General features: G+C 41.1%; 1 protein-coding gene across 1 annotated transcript in view; it reads left to right on the forward strand.

The window, feature by feature from the left end:
- The window catches only part of LOC137287367 (uncharacterized), a 41,378-nt gene extending 18,167 nt beyond the window's left edge, over nt 1-23,211 (forward strand). The window contains exon 3 of the mRNA XM_067819625.1: nt 19,032-23,211. Coding sequence (XP_067675726.1) covers nt 19,032-20,145 — 1,114 coding nt within the window. The 3' untranslated portion in view covers nt 20,146-23,211. The remainder of the gene's footprint in view (nt 1-19,031) is intronic.
- The last annotated feature ends 824 nt before the right edge of the window (nt 23,212-24,035 follow it).

Consider the following 24,035-nt stretch of genomic DNA (forward strand, 5'->3'; position numbering starts at 1 on the left):
AATTACACCATGGAAAGCCGGTGGCATTTTGGAGATTTTCTTGTATAAATGCAATTATAGTTTTCACACCGATTGATTATTCAACGTGAAGCTGGTATTATGATCAGGTGTACGTGACTGCAGTCATGTTTTACACGACTTGTGGTTTGGCTTGAATGTTTTAAAAACTCTCTGGTCGTTGTGACAGAAGCATGAGTTATAACGGAATTCTCTTTTAATATGAAGCTTCTTGGAATCAGCAGTTAGGTTAGGTCACATGTGAGCTCCGATGTAAGCAAGCACATTGTGGATTGCTAACATGTAGGGTGTGTATAATTTGGTACTCATTTCCTTTACACAGCTTTAAGAAATTTCTTGAATATTGTTTGAACTATATCATATTTCATAAATGTGAAACGTATATTTATTAAAGCATCGAGTCTGGGCAGTGCAGTTCTGATTGTGTGATCGTTGCTTGTTATACTGGTGTGACAGTTATTTTTGACCCAAATTCTCAACTCTAAAGCAACTCTTGCTGGTTTAGCCACCTTTTCCCTTTTCAACCCGAGAAATATACGTGTTGATAGTCATCATATTCTTTATTCGTTAATGAAGATAACATTTTAAAAATGCAACACTAGCGTACATGTATATTCAGTAATTTACATGCATACTTTGTTGTGTAGGCCGAGGAACTGTATCAAAATCGTAAAGTTTTATCCGCTGATTTTCTGTACAATAGAAAATTCCAATCTCGCGCGCTTGTCTGGTCTGGCGATCACGCGTATCTTGAAATCTAATCTCTTTCTTGTCAAATTGATTGCCGCAGTCAAATTTTTATTTTTGTTATTTGAAACCTTTGACCAGGCACTGACAGTACAGGGTTTTCACTCTAATCGACCAAGGGTGTTGCCTTGGCAGGGGTGCGTACTTCTCTTTCAGTCCTAAACGTTTAGTATATGACCATTGAAACTGCCGTAACTGAAAAAAAAAAATGAGCTGTGCAGACTTTTTTCAAACAGCTGTATCCACCCCTGCATTGCGTTTTATTTTTGTGACCTTGTGTCCGGAGCATGACAAGTTTGTCCATGCATTCGAATGACCATGTGGGCTCGGGTGTCTGGTATTGTTAATGTACAAGTGTGAATAACTAATGTCATATGAAAGTGGATCTGTAAAATACACGTATACATTCTTACATTTCAGAATAGACACACACAATACACTCCTTGACCTTCAGCGCTCAACCTTTAACCTCTGACCGTAGAGCCACAGGCGGGTCTATGCTATCATAGAATCTGCGAGTAAAGGCACAAAGCCCCATGAGAACTGCACAATAAAAATAACAACGATGATTATCGGAATTTATCGAACAGAGCACGGAGTCACCCGAGCATGAAAGTCGCCACGACCACTTTCTTAACAGTGAGTTTGTGAGCTTAGAGGAGCGTTTTGTAGGAACCTAATTGTTATTAATGTGTCTAGTCGACGTGAAACCATCCTGAAATTTGTTGGGAAACAGTCGTTTTGTGCAGTTTTACCTTTTGTCCACTTCGATAAAGGTCAAGGTAAGATCATGGTTAGTATGTTCCGATTGTTTAGGGTCCAGATCAGTAAATGTTATGTGATTTTCAGGTTGATATCTCTTTATCCTTCAAGCGCCACACTGGCAGCTTGTGATGTATAATTCCCAGGGAGCTGGGACAGATACACCGGGACAGGGTTGATAATGGTGCTGTCGCAACGAACATGCCTCATAGCTGTGACGATAAACAAAAAATCGGTAGACATAAACGTGTGTTGATTGTTAGATAGAATCTAACAGTTTAGTAAGCTGAAACCCGTTAAGAAAACATGTGGGGTGCGAGGGTGGGGGGAGGGTTGAGGGAGGGGAGGGTGACCAAGGTCATTCATCATCGTATCTTCAATTACATGGATCGATGCTCGTAGTGTCATTCACTAGATTGTCATGTCCAAAATGAATTACCCATAATGAATAAAAAGTGAGAGGTCATGAATTTGTCGTGAGGCGGGGGTGGTGGTGTGGTGTGTGTAGTGTGTGTAGTGTGTTACAACATGTACCCATCCTTCACCACAAAAGAAATAAAACTGTTCCCAAATATTTACGACTCTAAACTATTTTCAGTATATAACGGTACTCGTCTATCCATATGTAAAAAAGAAATATTTATTTAAATAGGTTGTATGCGTTTTAAACAAAAAAAATACCTAACTGTTGTCATATTTCGTACATTTAATTAAAATCCAAGTTTGTTGAACTTTTTAAGAGTATTCTGTCATATCATTCCGTCTGTAACGTATAGAGGGGCGGCGGGGTAGCCAATTGGTTCATGCGTTCGCTCATCACACTGAAATCCCGGGTTCGATTCCCAACATGGTTTCTACGTGTGAAGCTTTTTCTGATGTCCTCCGCCTTGATATTGCTTGAATATTGCTAAAAGTATCGTAAAACCACATTCGCTGACTCACTCACTTTAACGCATAGAATGTAAGTAGCTATCTACCAATCATCTACAGGCACAACGAATGAATTACTAACACTTAACTCCATGAGATGTATTCATATGTGAATAGGCTGAATGTTTAGGTCAATGAGAATGTCGCTAGGTCGTGAATACAGGCGGTGAACTGGTGCAGTAATATATCACACACTCAATTGCCCCGGCTTGCAAAAGTCCAATTGTGTGCATGTACAGAAGCTATCAAATAACATGATTGCGTTTAATGGAGACAGATATACAAGTCAAACGGACACTGATTGACGATGATTTGACACTGCGAAATGATCAGCCGAGTGTATTTTTAGTCCGACTGATTTTTTAAGTGTCGAAGCTGTGATGTCGAATAATTATTGCAATAGGTGTCGAGGAAAAGCTAGTTGATTGATGAAAACGTCAATTCGAATAATTTCGTGTGGGGATAGTCTAGTTTAAATTGAACACAACAAAGATGAACAATTTATAATAGCGTGTTCAATTGAGTCGAACTTGATTATTCGAAGCCTGTCTCACGATCACTGAGCCGCATTATTTTCCCTAGTGCCATCCCCTACCCCAAAGAATAACAAATTTCCGATGTAACCATCCCAAATTAGCCAACTATTACTAATTATAACAATCAGCTGCGCCCTTCGCCATTCGATTTTGTAAAAACAAAACGATTTTGTAAAACTGGACAGTGCAGTCTGTTTTGCATTTATTGGATTGACTTTGACTAAATGGACCTGCAGATTTCCTTTAGAGACTGTAGATTTTAAAATCTGCAGACGACAGCAGGCCCGGATGGCCAGTTGGCAAAATAAAGTACTACAGACCCTGCTGTTACTCTGCCTAGATTTTCGAAACTTTAAGATAGTCGTGAGTTATTGTTAATGTATGGCACTTACATCTTAGCGCTAAGAGATAATAAAAAAATCTAAGCCAGATGCCATTTTACTTACTGAATACAGTGTATGACATAAGCCAAAAAATCTGTCAGGGATTTAACCAGACCAGACAAAAAGATTTTTTGAATTTACTCAGACATCTAATTCTTTTAGCAGAACATCGAGCTGGATGGCAGTAAATCTAGTCCATCTCGGATGGATCTTAATTGAGATACTGTTACATATAACGAATTTGTTTTCAAAATCGGTAATTTTGAATTTCTGTGCCCTCTCTGCACTAAAACACTACATATGAACCTCTGATTTTCATCTTCAAAGAAATCGCGATTAGATATGAGATATTCTACCTCTTTGTGCATTAACCATTGTTAAATTTCATTTCACCTAGGATGACCTCGGCAGTGAGAATGGGCATTAGCCAGTCCTAATTCCCCTCAAAACCAAATACTATTTTCCCAACACCTAATCCGTCTAATACGGCAATATGTAGTGAAGGAGATCATTTGATAATCCAAATAACTATTCAGTGATTAAACCAACCTCTCCATTGGCTGCCATTAATCTTTATGTACTGTTACCTGCCGTTAACAGTGTATCAATGATCAGCTTTGTTGATCTCTTACTGTAACCCAAGGGGCTAATCTGATATTAATGGGCGCGTAAACTTTACAGTGATCGAAAGACACAAAACTGACGGAGTGTCAAAGCTAACTGTTTTAATAAATTTACTTCTGAATACTCTCTGCCCAGGTGATCGATTAATAAAAATATACATACCAATATTTAAACGTTTTATTAATATGAAATACTGTGATCTATTCATCGTTATGAGAGGGTAACACAAATCCTCTTACAATTTGAACTTCAAACCGAGTGCTCTCCCTCTGTCCCTGAAAGAACGGCGGCCATTTTTCTGTATAAATAGCCTATCATTGCATATCAGAGGGATATCAAAGACGCCGCCTATCTTGAAATGGTTAATAGACACAGGTAACCAGTTCTAGGATTTACCTGTTGATAAGGACTAACGCTGGAACGACACTTTACATCAGTTCCAGTCATGGTGTGTTCGGTCGTCGGAAATTCCTTCCAGCCTTTCGTTCCTTTTTCATTTATGTAAGTAAACTTTGGAATTATTTTAATGCTCCTGAAAATAACAGTGCAACGAGAAGAAAGTAACACTATAAACTTGAATAATAAAAAAAAAATCATTTGAGTGCCTTGGCCTCCAGTCATGTCAGTCATGGTACCATGAATTTCACATAAACGTGAGTAGTCTAATTTTAGATTAACAATTCTCCTATTTTGTCAAAATATACCAGAAACCAAAAATACGTTTCAACATACATTTCCTGTTAGATGAAAGAATTTCAAAACATTTGATTTATAGTATTATCGATCGTATTCAAATTCCGTTAGGTTAATGTTAAGATCTGTTTTTCCGGTTGCATGAGTGCAGGCAAGTAGTTAAAGCGTTGGCTGGTCACGGGTACAATGTGTGAGGCCCTTGTCTGGTGTTCCCTGCTAGGTGTTGCCGGAATATTGCTAAAAGCGGCGTAAAACCGTACTCACTCAGTCAGTCCATAATTAAATGTAATTTTCTTCGTTGTTGCATGCAAATGATTACATCGATGATATTAAAGCAAAGATGTATGGGTACATACGTTTTATGCATTTTTTGTGAAAAAAAAATGAGTTCGGGTGATTAACATATGTTCATTCGTAAATCGTAAACCACTTCGGTGATATTAGAATGAGAGTGAGTTTTGTTTAACGTCGCTTTTAGCAATATTTCAGCAACATGAATGCGGGGAACATTAGAAATGGGCTTCACACATTGTTGGTGATATTAGAACAGGTGATAGTGTTTGTGGGTATGGAAAAGGAAGAGCCTTTTTGATGACCACACAGGGCCGAAATAAATAAGAGAGTGACGAGTTTTCTCAGTTGGAAGATTCACATTCAGTGGTCGGGATGGTGAAGTGAAGCCTAATGCTTAAAGCGTCAGCTCGTCAAGCTGAAGACTCAGGTTCGATTCCCCACACGAATACAGTGTCCCCCGCCGTGATATGGCTTGAATATTGTAACAGAAGCGTAACAACATACTCACTCACTCACTCACGCATACAACCGTCAGGGTGAGCGTGATATTCAGACTCAGACTGAATTCCACTGAGAGCCCAGATATCCACGTGACGCTATATCTCCTTCTGGGTTGTCATCGTCAACATAATATTATTTCAAACTGATAAATCACATTTGATTAAGACGTGTCAGTAATATTACATCACTACTACAATTGCCTCCCTTTGAATGACAGAACCATCATTATTCATGGAGGATGCTTCACAGTATCTTTTTGTAATCTTATTGTACTCGGAAGAATTGCGTCTCTTATCTCAGGATGGGCTTATCATTGGTTTAATTCCCGAGTTTATGATGTCGACAGCACATACCGGTGCTCGTGGGGTTCAACAAAATGATAAACATGGATAAACTTCGGGTCCGTCTCCCATATTAAGAACAAAACCAGCCCAGCTACTTTTGACTGGAATCGTGGGTTCATCCTGTTTTCGTATGAATGACTGGTCAATTGATAACAGGGTAAAACTGCTTCATGTATTTCCTTCCAGATGACTGTTATGATATTTCATGTTAAGATTGACTCTACCTTGAACAGGATCTGTTGTAGATCTCTTCGTGCTGTTGTAATGTATGAGTTAATCAGTTTAGTTTCCTGTCGCTCTCAGCTATATTCCAGGATTATCAAGGTGGGGGACATCAGAAATAGGCTTCACACTTTGAAATGATGTGAGGAATCGAACCCGTGTCTTCGGCATACCTAACGCACGCAATTCTGAACAGCGAAATGCGTCGTCTAAGACAAGCTGCCACCCTGAGCGATTTGGATTAGGAAGGACTGTTCAGGCTTAGCTTATCCACATTTTTGAAAGAGCGGTATGTTAAAACCCTGCGCCATCAACAGGCAACTATCTTAGAGACAGTAATCCCCAATGGTTTCACCACAACCTGTGTAATCTTTCCACAAAGAGTATATGGCATTTCCAGTATTGATTACATCGAGAGCTTGCCTATCGAACACACAGACATTTTGTATTGGACATCTGGGTAATGCGCTAAGGCAATCGACGAAATACTCAAGTAAGTTTGACATATATTAGCAATGGTATTTACCAGTGGTTTCATTCTTGTGCTAGCTTCCTTAACATGGATCGTTACGCGATTTATTTTTAGCTATAACTTGAGGCCTATCAGGACTGGAGCATATAATGATATCTTTCGTCCACGATACAGTCGCCAAGTGAATACCAAGTTTACAATCATCATCATCATCATCATCATCATCATCATCATCATCATCACCATCGATTGTGTACTCATGATCAGTCCTCCCTCGGTGTGGATAAACCTTTTCGATGATTGTTTTTTATTGATTAGTGGTTTTAGAAATCCCTATACCCCTATTTTGGGGGTTTGTCTATACACTATATACTGCTCAAGTAATTTAATTCTAACGGTGAAAAGGTGGCTTGTCCTTTTATCAACAAGTGCTTGCGATGGTTGAAATGCACATGACATAAAGTGATTGATTGTTTGGTTGAATCAACAAATGGGTGATGGTTGGGACATAACCCGGACTTCTAGTGATGGAACTAATCCTACATGATGACCTCCTTCAAAATGGAACACGTGTTAATGGACAAAGAATATATTTCTTATTGACGACTGGAAGCACGGATTAAATATATAGATACGATCTTGTTCCAGACAAACAGCATGTCTCTTAGGTAAGAAATTATGTAAAGCAATTGGCAAAGCTCACATTGTTAAATAATGCCAATTAGGTGGACTCTGTGCACATTTGACGTCACGAGCGGAAATGTCACGTGAATCCGAGAGGAAGAACACAAACTGTTTTCGCGATTAAAACATAAATCTACATATTTTTTAATTGAAACTTTGGGAATATGTTTCTGATGACTTTATCCTTCACCCAGCAAATCTATATGGTCAGGTGAAATGGTCTGTAATGTATATAATTAGGCTTAAATAAATGTTCTTGTAGGAAGATTGGGGTGCATTCAAACGGGGTGGGTTCTGCATGAAAGACTGTACCAGTATTAGATGTGATTTTTAGTTGAATACTGTAAATATGATACTAATAGAAGGGGCGAAAGTCTTTCCACGGGAAAACAAATAGTGCACGTGTTTCTAGTGCATATATATGGCTCGTGTACGGAACAGGTGAAGGAATACAGATTAACGCCCCTTCGGACACGGCCAGGCAGATGATACGCGAACGCCAGTGAAAGAAATAATTATATGATTTAAGAATGGATTCGAAAATGCCACACGGAGCTTAAGTACTGTCGTTGCTGAATCCAAGTGTTTGTTTGAACGTAAATAAGTAAGCCCAACATTCTTGCGTTCCCAAAAACCCATAACACATTCAAAATCGCAACCCTGATGTTTTCCTACTGTAGAGAAATATGGGTATAACTAAGAACCTGGCTTTGTATGAAGAAGAGGGGACATTATGCCACTTTACTTTAAGGCATTAATTGTGACTACACCATGACCTATCGTCTGTGCCAGGCAATACTGAAGTGTTGACACTTTCTTCACAATACCTGCTAGGAAACACCGCAGACTCGTCTGAAAGTCAGCGGCCTGAATGAAGGACTTGGGAGTGATGTATAGGACTTGATAGCAAGCAACGCTGGAAATTAACGTCGGTCCTTAGGCACGAAGATGACTGAAAACCATTCAGACCTAGAGCTTTTGCTTTCTGCAGGTCCTTCAAATTGACAACGGTTTCATCCCCAGTGACGCGTTGCCCTGACACATCCCTGTCTGATCAAGACTTGGATTTCAGTGTAGATGTTGACTTTGTTGTAAATGGAGACTGGAAAGTCACTAATTTGTTTGCTAGGAATTACGTATTTTGTAGCTAAAATTTAGGGTTATACACTTTCTGATCAGGATCAACAACGTTTCATGGTTCTGGATCCTTCAGACCTTCAGTTTTGCAGGTTTAAGGGCAAACACTGCTTGAAAGGGCTGTGTGTGGGTGCGTTTGTGTGAATATCAGTCAGATATGCCTGTGTGCTTTCTTTGGCGGGTGGTTTTTCTGAATTAAGTGAAAACGACCCGATGTTTTAGCGATATTCCGTTAAAGACGACACAACTAAATTCTGGTCAAGAATTCTTTTGATATCGTTATATCGACATTACAACTGGATCTCACTACTGATGAAACGCGCACTGTCCCTGTAATACACTAGTTTTGCATGTTTGTCAACTGAGGGCTGCCAGTGATGTTCTAGCCAGTGAACCTCACATTTTAACTGTCAAAACACAGTATCAAAAATAGGGCAACGTTAGTCGGCTATTAGCGCCACCGAACTGCAAACTGAAGGTCCAAAAGCTCAGCATCAGCATCAAATAATGGTTCCTTGTATGCTGGAGCACCTGTATGCTGTTGTGCCGGCACTGTATACACAGGTTTAGTGATAATCAGTGATGCCAGATTATCTGACACAAGGACACGTTTATATTCCGTTGACCCCCAACGGCCTGGGTCACGATACACAAAACGTAAGAAGCGTTACGACATTCGTAAGCCTACGAGAATATGAATTACGACAGGTCGTAACCTTACGAAGGCTTTGTGGATCGTGATCCTGGATTCTCTTTCTTTCGTGACTGCAAGGGATTTACGTCACTGAATTGTACTGTCTGTTTGTTTATTTGCTGTTTTACAATATTCCAGCTATGTGGAGGCGGACTGTAGTTAATAGAGCCTTCGGCAGACATTCCATTGATCAACAGCATGAGCACCAATCTAGGCAGATGGAACTCTGACCATCCGATCTCGTTAATCGCCTCTTACGAAAGGCATGGGTTGCGGAAGATTTATCCTAACCTTCATCTTCACGGTACAGCAGTCTAATAGTGAAAACGCCCGCACGCCCGTAATTAGATTTATTTACGTAAGTAAAGGGACATTCTTTCTTCGATGACCAAAGACGGGCAGATATGAGGATGTCAGCACACGCGCACTTACGTCGACGTACAGATGTACGCACAAAGCACATATACACCCAAACTAGGTTCAGAATGTAATCGGAAACAAATATTCTGAGCTCTGGATTTCTGTCCAGTATTTATATAGAAGGCATAAACATAAACGCTTACTTTTATGAGATTGCAGCTTGTCGAAAATTGCGTTTCTTTTCCTGTTCATTATATTGAATTTCTGAATTTTTCAGAATCTGTTACACCGCAGTGTGTACATAGTAACATATGTCACTACTCAGGTGACGAAATTTTGAGGGACTAAAGTTTTTTCGTGTCTTGACTGGTATATTTTCTTTTCTGTCTGGATTATTAGAGGTCCATACCTCTTATATGTTATATTTTCGATTGGATTTCTTAGTGTTTGGTGTATTCTTGCCCCGTCAATAAGATCTCTTCGTAACATACTGCCTCAGTCAAATAGTGTATGGAGAGATATAGGTATTGGTTGCCAAGATTCAAGGTGACGGGTACAAGGGCTTACCATTTCCTTATACTACTACAGCTCTGTGCTAAGCCTTTCATTTGCTCTGTATTCATTGCTTCTCGACGGTGGATAGTCTCTATTGTGTGCAATGTTCAAGGCCATTGTTTGGTTTCACAGCCGAGAATAACGTTTAGAAACATACTCTTCTTCTGATTTTACACTCCTCCTTAATAAAATGACACAACGAGTCTGCCGCTGTCGTAATTGCAAATTCAACCTCTCTGGCAAAACAATTTTTGCCACGTTACGCTTCATGCAAAAGGGGAGGGTGGGGAGCGTGTGTGTGTGTGTGTGTGTGTGTGTGTGTGTGTGTGTGTGTGTGTGTGTGTGTGTGTGTGTGTGTGTGTGTGTATAATCATATCAAATCATGTGTCAGAAGCATGTGTTTATGAATAACTGTTCAGTGACACCACTCCATGCCACAGTGACCACTCCATGCCACAGCTAACCACGCCACACACTCTTACTAACCTCAACCATCATTTACTTAACCAGTATCACAGCGGGTGACAGTGCCTTACCTTTCCACGTATCATCAATCGTGTGCCGGTGATTACGAACATTTTGAACGCACGTTCGTAATCATCGGCACGACTTCGATGTTCAGATGTAAACAACCTCCTGGGGCATGACTTGTGACACTCTTCTGCAGTGACAGTCTTTTCCTAAAAACATAAGCTATTGCCCCGACAACACCTCATACCTAAACGCATTCAACTCGGGTGGTCAAAGATGGATAAGTATGAAAATGTAATAGTAGGAACTAAAAACAAATCTCACCGAGACGGGTGCTTCTTCCAACGACGCCATGATTTGCTGCGTGAGTTTCCACTCGGGACCGAAAAATCTCTGAAGATGGCCGAACGTGTTTCCAGTATTACCGACATTGTTTCCGATAGGGGCGATGTGTTTCTGTTATTACCGCTAAACTACCGATATCGCTTCAATTGTTTCGCGAGTGGGCTGCGTTTGTTTACATTTGAGATGCAATTCCTTCAAATTTGCTGTAATTCTTTCAATTACTTAAGGGAACCTGAAAGTGAAAATAGACATCACAAACAGCTCTGGTTAAACTGAATTCCAATTTCTTGTTTCGTAGGAAAATGATATTTGCAAATGAATTTGTATTATTATTATTTGTAAATTAATTTTAAGCTTCCATAACACCGTATGTCTATATTTCTTGGTGAGAAGCAGCAGCATGGCCGTAACTAAGACTTCACAGACTGTCCCAGTTTGATGAGGTGGTATAATGATTCACAATGCATCTTGCTCACTGGTTACACCTGTTACGTGTTTTTACGCTTGTTCAGTGTAGTTCTGTAACGCAAAATAATGTTGATATGATATCAATTCCATACCAGACCGCCAACGTTTCTAACCGCAGAACCTCGTTTTGAGATTTCTACGATTTCCAGATTTCCGTTTGTCAGAGCACGCTGTACTACGTGTTTGCTATGATTAGAAGAAGCGTTGCCGTGTACAAGTGCTAAGATAAATCAAATCATACTGATTAATATTTATATATCCAGTTAAATGAATTAGTCTAAAACTTCTGGACTCGTTATTACACTAAGTCGTGCAATAGTACGGAACCCAGTCAACAGGAAAAGAGACTGTTGTGTAATCAATGTTAACTCATTCCTACACTCACTCACTCACTCACAGCATGCAATAGTAGGTATTCGTGTATTTATAAAATGATTAATGTCTCTGCACTCGTTGTTAAAGGTAGAGCACTATTTAACTGTACATTCACACCAGAGATCACGAAGTGTAACAACACTGTTTATGTGTTGTCACAATAATTGAGAAGCGCTGGAGTTGATCCTTAACAAAGATCGATTATCGAACACTACGAATGATTACAAACATTGAACGGTAACGGTTACGTTAATCCAAGACAAATGTAGACCACCTGAGGCCCATGACGGCGTCTTACGCTCGCTGCGAGGTATCGATCATGTGCGAACATTACAGGATATATGCCCGCTCGTAAATTTGTATTTATATTCAAAACAAGTCAGCCAATGATAAAGACCAGGCTAAGGAACAGATTGAATGATCGATTCCATGGAAATATAGCTCGGGATACACTATGGTGAATCACTGGGGGAAATTGAAAAATATAATTTCCACATGGTTCGGTAACGGACTTCCCCGATTGATGCCGAATGCGACTCTTGAATGCTGCACGCGTTAAACGTCTTTGAGTATGGGACTGTGGCAAAGGAAGGAGTGGTTGGATTGTACAGTGCTGAATATATCTCCGTGTTCGTTCTATCTTCCTGGATACCTATTGTGAGTATTCGTGTTTTGTTTTGATCGTGTGTAATACTCATTACATAATTCATCCGAATAGCTTCCTCCTTCAGTTCTCATGGATACGATCCCGAGACTCATATCATCATAAAGTAACTTTATTTTCGCGTTTCAGTATAAATACAACCCTCAATTAAGGCAAGGTTAACATGCAACTCGCTAGCAGTTTCTTGAGAATCTTCAGTGTTCCAACTTACACCGACATTGTACATGCTCCGTGGACACAGGAATGTTGATGTGGATCTCAGGATATTTCAGTCAGACTCAACCTTTTTCCAAAGTATGATAAAATGACTGACTTTGGTTCTACTCCACTTTTAACAATATTCCAGCAACATAACCATGGGGAACACCAGGAATGGGCTTACACAACCATGGGGAACACCAGAAATGGGCTTACATAACGATGGTGAACACCAGGAATGGGCTTACATAACGATGGGGAACACCAGAAATGGACTTACATAACAATGGTGAACACCAGGAATGCGTTTACATAACGAAGGGAACACCAGAAATGGGTTTACATAACGATGGGGAACACCAGAAATGGGCTTACATAACCATGGGGAACACTAGGAATGCGTTTACATAACGATGGTGAACACCAGGAATGGGTTTACATAACCATGGGGAACACCAAAAATGGGCTTACATAACGAGGGGGGACACCAGGAATGGTCTTACATAACGATGGTGAACACCAGAAATGGACTTACATAACCATGGGGAACACTAGGAATGCGTTTACATAACGATGGGAACACCAGAAATGGGTTTACATAACGATGGGGAACACCAGAAATGGGTCTACATAACGATGGTGAACACCAGAAATGGACTTACATAACCATGGGGAACACTAGGAATGCGTTTACATAACGATGGGAACACCAGAAATTGGTTTACATAACCATGGGGAACACCAGAAATGGGTTTACATAACGAGGGGGGACACCAGGAATGGTCTTATATAACGATGGTGGACACCAGAAATTTAATGGGCTTCCGGCGCTTCAGCGTGATTAGCCAATGCTTTAACCCCTTGGCTACCCCACCACCTCTATAATAACATCAAGTTCCTTGTTATGATACAGAGGGAACAAATGTTAATTATTACAGTTAGCATGACAATGTCGATTAACATGAATGATGTACATTGTTAAATGACTGTGTTAGCTGCTGAAGAACTTGTTATATATTCAAACTTCATGTTTTAGCTCTGGTTGCGAAAGAAATCCTTGTTAAATAGACACAAATTATTTTTCAATGTTAGCAAAATTTGCTCAGCTGGGTTTTTCTATCTGAACTCCTATCTAGTTTTCCCCTTCTTAATGTCCTTCCTGGCCAACTTTCCCCTGACTCTCCTCTGGTTTGCAATATTTTAGTATATCCTTTGTCTCCTTTCCTTGCATTCCTATGCAGTTTTTTCTTCTTAAGGTCCTTGCCTTTTCTTCTTCCCCCAGATTCCTTTTCTGGTTTCCCCTTCTTTAAGTTCTTCCCTGGTCTCCCTTTCTTGGATTACCTTTCTCAAACTCCTTCCCAGGTCTGATTTCCGAGGAATTCCTATCTAGATTTCCCTTTCTTAAAATCCTTCGCTTGCCTCCTGTAATTGGTCCCCTCTCTCATTTCTCCTTATTGAAGTTTTTCCCTGCTGTCCCATCTTCGGAGTCCAACCCAGCTTTCCTTTCCCTGGACTCCTTCTCTGATTGATGAGTTCCTATTGAAGAATGAGCTCTGTGCAATGTAGAAGTGTGTGCACGTATGTGATAATACTATACGTATCGCGATCCTATCTATAGACACGAGCACACGAACTGACCAATTGCAGATGACCCCAGCAGAGACATCAAATGCAGCTGGGCCTATGTTGACCACCAACTGATCATCCGTTGATCTAGGACAAGAGCCTATACTTGCTAAGATCGTGTTGTTTTCTAACTCGTGAACAGATATCAGATGAGAACGGTGATAAAATCGCGTTATAATAGTAGGATCCTGCAGCTCACTCGCTCTTTGGGGTAGGTGGGGCAGTGTTGTGGGGTGGTTGGGTACGCTGTAGGGGGTAGGGAAAGGACGTGGCTCGAGTGTCACGACACCAACACGATCTGGGCACGATATGACAGCAAGTGGATCCTGCTTATAGAACAATGAACAATTATTTCCGGCACAGCTCAGTAAGGGGACCTGACAGTAGGCGATATGTACAATACTGCCTTAACCGCGATAACAAGCCTTTACAACATGGATATCCAACACTTAATGTATTAAGAAATCACAACATGGGAACGACACCAGAAATGACTGTCAGGTTTAGCTGGAAGTGGTATCGACAGTGATAATACACGATACCAGAAAAACGGCTCCCCAATATTATCGCCTTTATGACGAAACCGAAATGTGTACATGAGCTACGCAAAATCAGGTATTTGAAGCCTTTCTAGGCGAGGGAAAAGATTTAATGCCCGCTGCTATACCGTATTGTATTGGGGCTATAGATCACTTGACAGAACACTGTCTAGGAACGTGGTTCACCTCCTGTAGTTAATTTCGTGTTTACATCAAACAGTCGTCTCCAGTCAATTTTCCTCATCATGAACATTGACTAAGACTGTCAATTATATGCGCGGCTTATGAGGATACAGCGAGGGTGGAGTGTACAAGCGGAGAGATCATTCTACTGACAATATATTCCTCATCAATATAAACAATACGCTCAATTAACTCACATAATATTCATCGTTTAACTGACAGTACTTAAACCCCCCGTTTAGACCTTGTCACAATGTAGCGTATAATGTCTGAACTAGACAACCCTCAATATCGTTTTACAAATAAGTGCCTGTTTGACAAGTCATGTGTAAAGAGTCATGTCATTTATAAATGAGACACATTATGCTTTACAATGCCCCGTATAGAAGTGTTACAAACTAAATGCACATATCTGATTTCTATTTGCCCTGACATGCTTCATTGTTGACCTCGACGAGCCCCTTGCATTCACCATAGTCAACAGTATCGCTTTAGACAGTGGATTCCCTGGGCTCAATAACGCTTACCTGAGATTACCTATTGGTCAGGTAACTTCGTACCTGTGTCACCTGAACAGTCTTACCCGTTACACTTGGCTAGGTAACGCTCTCCACTCTCTGGGGGTCTAGTCTGTTTTCTGTGTAATCCTGTTCCGTGCAAGGGCAGCGATTATACACTTTCGGGGTTAGGGACTCGGGTTCAGTCTACCTGTGCGGTGGACTCTAACGGTGTAATTAGAGTTGTTGGGGGTAGAGGTGCGGTTGTGTAGATTGAGATGGTTCGGGTAGGTTGTTGTGGGACCGGTAGCTCGGATGATCTATTTATTGAACGTCGTTTCATTCAGCGACCAGTATTCAACATGTAAACTTCAGAACACATGTTCATTGTGTCAGTGGAGGCTCCACGCAAATCTCCTACAGCGTACAATTTAGAGGCGATGTCGAAGGGAGTATTCCTAATTACTTACATGTAGCGGGAAAAGTAAGTATTGTTGTGACTGAGTAAGGCGATTCTGTGATATTTGTCATATATGTGTATGTGACTGCTCCAAGTCAGTTTTAACCTCAGTAGTATCTATATGCCTGAAAAGAACTGAAGAGTAGTACAGGGGTAGAACTCTGTCTTTGTTGGAGTATAGCATGGTTATGTATTGTTTTATGTGACAGCAACTGTCCTAAAAAGACACAGTATATTGTAGTAATTTCAAACGGTGTCGGGTGGTCAGGTTCGCTGATTGGGCTGACATGTCAGCGTATCCCAGTTGCGCAGATCGATGCTAATACTAGTCCAGGCTCGATTACATACAGACTCCCGCCATATGTCTGAAATGCTGTTGAGTGCGGCGTAATATTAAACTCACGAACTCACCAGTGTAATTTAGATTTCATTTAGAAGTTGGTGTATACCCATTAGTGATATCGTATAATATTTTCACATAAATTATATTTTTATCACATGCACCCATGTCATTTCATGATTGTGGTGTTAACAAGCATCCTGGATAATAACATAATTGTTGTCATCACGTCCGTCCGTGCGATGAGCAAAAGTGGCGTAGGGGCCATCTCAAACTATTTTATGGATATAACCATTATCATCAGGTTTCTTTGTGCAAATATTTCTTCTCTATCGTACAACCGATGTAGTGGACTATCCTGAAAAGTATATACTGTAAATGTCTTCTTTCAATACAGATTGTTCAAATTAACGCGTTCACATTAACGCGTTCTTAAACTTTGAGTCGCCCCCTATATTTGAAGATGGATACGGTGATTGGTTGAATGAGGATAATAACAGTGTAGTTACATGTTTCTGGAACCGGTATCGATTTGAGGGTCAGGGAAATGGGCGATACATCCGGTTGGAAGGTGACACAGAACTTCAGCGCCGACTGACTCTGACAGTAGGTGACATTTTCCAGGCTGTTAAATGGCGACATTCGTCCTCGGTAGTTGCTTGAGTTTTAGACAGGTATCCTCTACAAAAAGACTGAAAGTGTCCTAGACAGGCAAGTGACGAGAGTATCCTTGATAAATAGGTGACTGTGTCCTAGACAGGTGAGTGACGAGAATATCCTTGATGAATAGGTGCCTGTGTTCTAGACAGGAAAGTGACGAGAGTCTCCTTTATACATAATATTAGGTATTTGTGTCCTAGACAGGTAAGTGACGGGGATATCCTTGATAAACAGGTGCCTATGTCCTAGACAGGCAAGTGTCGAGAATATCCTTGATTAATAGGTGCCTGTGTCCTAGACAGGTAAGCTGCGAGAATATCCTTGATTGATAGGTATCTGTGTCCTAGACAGGCAAGTGACGGGAATATCCTTGATTAATAGGTGCCTGTGTCCTAGACAGGGAAGGTGCGAGAATATCCTTGATAAATAGGTGTCTGTGTCCTAGAGAGGCAAGTGTCGAGAATATCCTTGATTAATAGGTGCCTGTGTCCTAGACAGGTAAGCTGCGAGAATATCCTTGATTGATAGGTATCTGTGTCCTAGACAGGCAAGTGACGGGAATATCCTTGATTAATAGGTGTCTGTGTCCTAGACAGGCAAGTGACGGGAATATCCTTGATTAATAGGTGTCTGTGTCCTAGACAGGTAAGTTGCGAGAATATCCTTGACAAATAGGTGTCTGTGTCCTAGACAGGCAAGTGTCGAGAATATCCTTGATTAATAGGCGTCTGTGTCCTAGACAGGTAAGTTGCGAGAATATCCTTGATTAATAGGTGTCTGTGTCCAAGACAGGCAAGTGGCGAGAATATCCTTGATTAATAGGCGTCTGTGTCCTAGACAGGTAAGTTGCGAGAATATCCTTGATTAATAGGTGTCTGTGTCCAAGACAGGCAAGTGGCGAGAGTATCCTTGATTAATAGGTGCCTGTGCCCTAGACAGGTAAGTTGCGAGAATATCCTTGATTAATAGGTGCCTGTGTCCTAGACAGGTAAATGACAAGAGTATCCTTAAGAAGGGGCGTTCCAGACAAATATAGTTGTGTTCCAGACGAGCAGTTGAATTAGTAGGAGACAAGAAGGTATATATGACAGGTAAACGAGAACAGTATCCTACATAGAAAGGCCATTGACTAATTGATGGTTCTGTTCTGGAAGAGACGAGGAGACATTTGTTCGAGAAAAGTAGGTAGGTGTGTCCTCGATATACTGTATCTTGTTCTATTGTTCAAGCCTGTATCAATGTCTGCAGAATTGAAGTGCCTCTACATATGCTTTTAAAACGTGACATTTCGACTTTTCCAGAAAGTGTATTTAAAAACAGAATCGATGTATCTAAAAACAGAATCGATGTATCTCTCAGAAGGTTTAAACGTGATTCACATCGAAAATATTTTTGTCAAATGGATTGGAGATGTCAAAATATGCTGTGTGTCACGTTTTCAATCGTTGTTTGTTGATAGGGAAACGAAATTTCTGTTGCCATATCCAGGTGATGATGTGTATGTACAACCAACAAGACTGAGGTATAGGATATCCATTGAAGTATCATGTGCCAAACGAAAGTCATACAGGTACAGGTTATTTCATTCACGATTTGCTGGTGCTGCCGTGGTGCTGACCATTGCTACCAGTGCCCAGAACTCCAGACAACAGTTTGAATTGTGGGAGATCATGATACATGTGAAACAGTGGCATTGAAACATATATCATATGAACAGTCGACGTCTATAGTCTCTGAATAAGTTGGTAGAATGTAGAAACAAAACACATTGAGATGGAAAAATTCAGACACCACTGGACATGGTTCGGCCAACCATCGCAGTTTGATATGTTCACTCTTTAATCCGACCTCTGAAGACATTTTGAAAAAAAGACATGCTTCCTTAGGACTTTAGCATTGCAGAAGGGGTTTGGTAGAAAGGAAAATAATGCTTTTCACGGTATGTGAATCTTACTATGTGGTCAAGTAAGAGAGTGAGCGAGACGACCAGTTAACCACTGACTTATACTGAAACGTTTATGACGACTGGAGAAGCTACGAACCACGCTCTTAAGCACACTTCTTGGAAAGATTTCGTCTCCTTGGTACTTCGGATCATACGACACGCCATGAACGTAATACTGAAATCTTGCCATGACCTAGCCATTCCCTTCCAGCCGACACCGGGACATCTGATCTAGTTCGGATTTCATTTAATGTTGAAAGAAACGTTTTGTCACAATGTATTTAATATTGCTTTTTATTTCCAGTCCCCTGCTACAACGGCGCCCAGTGACGTCATATGGGGAATTCCCATCTATCCCGCAGGTGCGGTCAAGGTCAGCGAGATACCCTTCAATAGGTTTAACCATGCCAAGGAGTCAAGTGAGCATCGCTAAGTTCTGCGACTGGTCAGAAGATCTTGGTGACTGTATTTCTGTGTCGAAACTGTATCGTGACCTGGCCAACATCCCCCGACTTGGAGACAAGGGGCGGGGCAAGAACATGCAGTGGTGTAGCAACGGGGTCAGGGTCATTCCTGGCCGAATGTTCTCACGGGATAAGGGGGCGCTGACGAAAGGCGAAAGGGAGATAATCGAGGGGATTTATCGCAACCGTGGAGAAAACATTCGTGACGTACAGCGACAGCCTTCCCCTGTTCGGAATCACTACGATGCTTGGCTTGTCGGTAGGACGATATCAAAGGGCGGGGGGTCACCCAGACACAGCGCTCACAAGGGTCAAGGGGAATCGGAATTCAAAGTGCCAGAATCCTTGTTCGTTAAGTCTCATTCCATAACTGACGATGGAAATCAAAACTCAAGGGAGTCAACCTGTTATTTTTGTGCGACAGAGAAAAATAATTCGAAAAGCAAATCGGATTCATTTTGTAGTGAGACGTCCCCTCACTGTAAGGACAGTGGTGATTGGTCAGATGAAGGGCCCGCAGCCCCTCCTAGCACTCCTGATAAGCTACTTCAGAAACGTGCGCGAGGTAAAGCATATGGCGGCAGTGAGAACTCGTTTTCCTTCTCAGACAGCCCGGAATCAACTCACCTGGACTCCCCGAGGAGAGTCAGGGTGAATGTCTATCTGCCTGCAATGACGGCAGAGCAAACCGATGAAGATATTAAGACATGCCTCCTTCACGGAAGAACGATGCTCCGGAAGGAGAGACCTCTAAGCCATTCAGACGTTCGGTTACAGAGAGACCCATCAGTGACACAGGGTGAGAATCAACTCGATTCAAGACCACCCACCATCAGAGAGCGACCTTCACGTTCTCCCTATCCAAATAACAGTACTCGAGATGATGAAAAGGGGACTTCAGAGAACAAGACACTGGAAAATACCATGAAACCTGGATGTGACCTCAGTGCATGACCAAACGCACAAACATGACTAAAAAGGCTATTACTACAGCAAATGGGAAACTTTCCGAATCGCAGGCTTGTGTGTTTAGTTGTGATCTGATGCCTGGCCCATTTGTAACTACTCGCCTCTTTCCTTAACCACCATTATTAACAAAACTCGTGTCAAACCAATCAAATCGCACTTAGCAAAATGTGAAATGAATCAAATAGTTTCTCTGAGATTATCCAATTTTAGTATTATTTCCGTGGTTATCAAATTATCTCGTTACAGTTATTTGTTAACGGCATAAGAGACTTATTGATAGACTATCATCTCCTTGCCCCTTTGCGCTTAAACAATGCCCGGTTGAGAACATGGCCACGAGAGGGGTACGAGTCGCCATCCGCCTTGCCGGAATGACACGAGTAGTTACGAATGCTACCTGGTCAAGTCTTGGCCAAGCGGTCAAGATGGACGGCTGTATGACTATTGCATGTTTTTTTCGTTGACGTTGTAACTGATTTAAAACGCACCAAAGCAACCATGTAAATGAATCAAACACACTTCTAAACAGACTGTATATTATTTAGTGACCCAAATTTCAATGACTCTGATGCGTCGTGGTCCAGCCGTGGGATGTTGCTATACACATGGAAAAATGTCAAGTACATCCAACCTTTACTTAATATATTCTAACCATCCATCTAACCTTCGAGAATACGTGCAAATGACATTGATCTCATGTGGATAAATGGCATCACATATATCTTCTATACAACTGGTACCACAACACTATATTTTCGTCCAAATGGTACTACAAATGGTAATGTTTTTGAAACCAACAATCCCTTGAAGCAATCACAAGTGAAATACTTAGTGACATAGAAATTACAAAGGGTGTCATTTGATCAACATCTATTTGGGTTTCAATGCAGTAATATGTGCAGGACACGATGTTTTGTACAAGCAATCCGTTATAGATCTATAGATAGTGGCGCTGAACTATTTTCAAGTGTATAGTTACAGCACAATCTTCTTATCTTAACCAACAGTTGTACCCAGGATCTAGGGGAAATTTCGAGGCAGACCCAGCCTGATAGCAAACAGGAACCCTCCTTTAAGACGCCCGCAGTTTCTATACCGGATGATGGTCACACTGTGTCTTTAACAATGTTGTGAGCGTCAGTGTTGGAAACTTGTTTCAGTTGTGTGTGTCTCTTCCATGTGCGGCTCAGGTGCGATCACAAAAGTTGTTGTTTTACAAGTGCACAATGTTTACAGTCACATTATCGGTGAAACACGAGCTCTGACTGTGATATTCAATTAATAAGTGTGGGTGTGTTATCAGTGGAGATGTGGACAATCTTTGTTAAATGGAGCCATATTCAGTCTACCATGCACATTTCCAATGAAATAATAATCAGTATTAAGCATATTTCAACACATCCTCCAGAATCAAGGGTAGTATGTCTCGATTTAGTTTTAGTAATCACGGTCACCAGTTTTCCACCATAGCTTGATTGCGGAAGTGACTTTCTCACTTTGACATTTTCATTCTCTTAGAGGAATTTCACACACTACCTCGAAGCGTTCGTTCCATGAAGGTGATAGAAAAGTCTCATAGTTTAATGTAGCCCAGGCCCGGTTCACGAATACGTCTTTTTTTCTAGCGTCGGTTCAGTCAAATTGAAAACAAAGAAAGCTTGGAAGCGAGTTGTCAAAGGAAGGGAGTACCATGCTGTCAGTACAAAGGAATAATTACCTTGAGAATGATTGAACTGCATGTACAGACATCAGATACTCCTTTAAACATAAGGGATACTGGAAAAGATTTAAAAACTCCATAAACTGAAAGAGATGGGGGTGAGATGGGTAAATTCAACCGGTTTTCGGCCTCAAAATTGTCAACCGTTCATTCAGTTGTCGTATGTCATTCGAAGTATAGAGTCTGTGTGTCTGCTTGCAAGTCCTTGCCAAGTTCAAACAAGCATGTTGGTGGTCTGTGACGTTTATGCACACGTCTCAGTATTATTTCTTAGATATAAGGTCTCAGCTCATAACAGTCTATGGCATTACGTAGACGTCAGTGATACTTCCTTGCAGAACAGCGATTGGTATTCGCTTATAGTGCTGCTACCCCGTTCATATCGACACGCCCATGTCCATTGAAGAAGAACAAAGTGAATCGGGTCTCATCTAAAAACACGGCACGTAGATAAGGACGACTACTTCAGCTTCGACGTCTTGCACACCATTTGTTGTCGGTTCCTAATACGACAATTTGTAAGGGGAGGCAAAATCGCGTTCGTAAGCCTGGACATGACTTGCAAGCAGATGATTTCTAATCGTATGACCCAAAACTCGTACTCCAGTAGCCTCATGAGCGTTTCCGACCTTTTGATTCGCCGTCTGAGTATTATTTCTTGGCGTCCACCGGGTCAGTAGACACGACGTTTGGTACTTGTTCCATCGTCTGGCAATCAAAGACTGGTGACATTTAACGTATTGAGCGCTACACGTTGACGTATGTCAGTTTCCATTACGCCAGTGGCCCCAAACTCTCGGCACGTTGCAGACGACTCGTCCTTAATTCATACACAAACACTGAATGAAATAAAGTAATTCACAACTGTTCGATAAGCACAATCAATAAGATTGACAGAAATAGTGGTCCACAGAGATTAGTCGACCTTACTTGAATGTGTAAACTTCAGAAATGACACCATACGCTGGTATGCGTTCGGTCCCAGTGTATTGGTATTTAAAACACCTGTGTTCTTACATAAGTTTTCCATCAACACTTATTTTATTCCTATAATTGATATTAACTTTTTTCATATTTCATTACCCCTTCTTTTTAAGAGTATCTATTTCGAAAGAAACTGAAAGGAGGGTTAGTATCATCATCTTTAGATTCGTTTTTGTCTGTAAGAATGAAATCGTAGCAAGATTCATTTTCATAAATACGTCATCATCTTTGTCACATGTCTTTCGAACTGAGATATCACATGCAACGTATTCTCATATTGTCTGTACAACTGTGTCGTGTAGTAAAAACGCCTCAGATTAAATGTTGTTTTCTGAGGATAATCTGAATTACCGGGTTACCTTTTCTTTTCTCTTTTTTTCGAAAATCTCTACCAAAATGAGTGTGTGGATTTAACGCAATGTTAACGAACGCCTGTTTGTGCCAACGAGGTAGCTTTGTGGCCTTGGATGCCTGAAGTTCACTTTGTGGAAGGTTCCCAGACTCGTTCGGTACCCGTATCATCAGCCATAACCTTGACCCATTTTGTTTCACAAGACGATCGTAACTGTAAAGGTCGACAACATAACATTACGATCATCGTGGGACAAAGACTGCGTTGTAGAACGGGACCTAGGTGGGTTTCAGCAGCATTCCGGTAAAGCAGGTAACAAGCAATTCGAAAGAGACGACTAAATGGATCATGTAGTGAGACCCGATAATCTAGCTCACGTGTCATGTAGTCATTATTGCGTGGATCGGTGCTCATCATGGACGCCATTGAATTTTTCACAGATCACCGTCACAGAACTGCGTTTTCTATTTTACAGCAAACAACAGATACGATAGGTGTTGATGGTTGTACCTCTGACAGCCATTAATTTACGGTTTGATAAGCTGATTGGGTGGGGGACCGTTTGCCGCTAACCGTTCCTGTTACATTTTCCCAAGACACTGGGACAACCAAAGAAAGTGTTTCATGTCATAGTGAGACAAACGTTTTGGTGAGTGAGTGAGTTAGGTTCATCGCCGATTGAGCAGAACACCAGTTATACGTCACGGCATTTTCGGTTTGTTGTGACAAACATAGGCGCACACGAACAGGGATTCGGACCTACGATGCCCTGCACAACTGGCTAACAGGGCTTACCTGCGCTTCAACAATGTTAATGTT

This window comes from Haliotis asinina, chromosome 6 (assembly GCF_037392515.1).
Source record: "Haliotis asinina isolate JCU_RB_2024 chromosome 6, JCU_Hal_asi_v2, whole genome shotgun sequence".
NCBI classification, from domain to species: Eukaryota; Metazoa; Mollusca; class Gastropoda; order Lepetellida; family Haliotidae; genus Haliotis; species Haliotis asinina.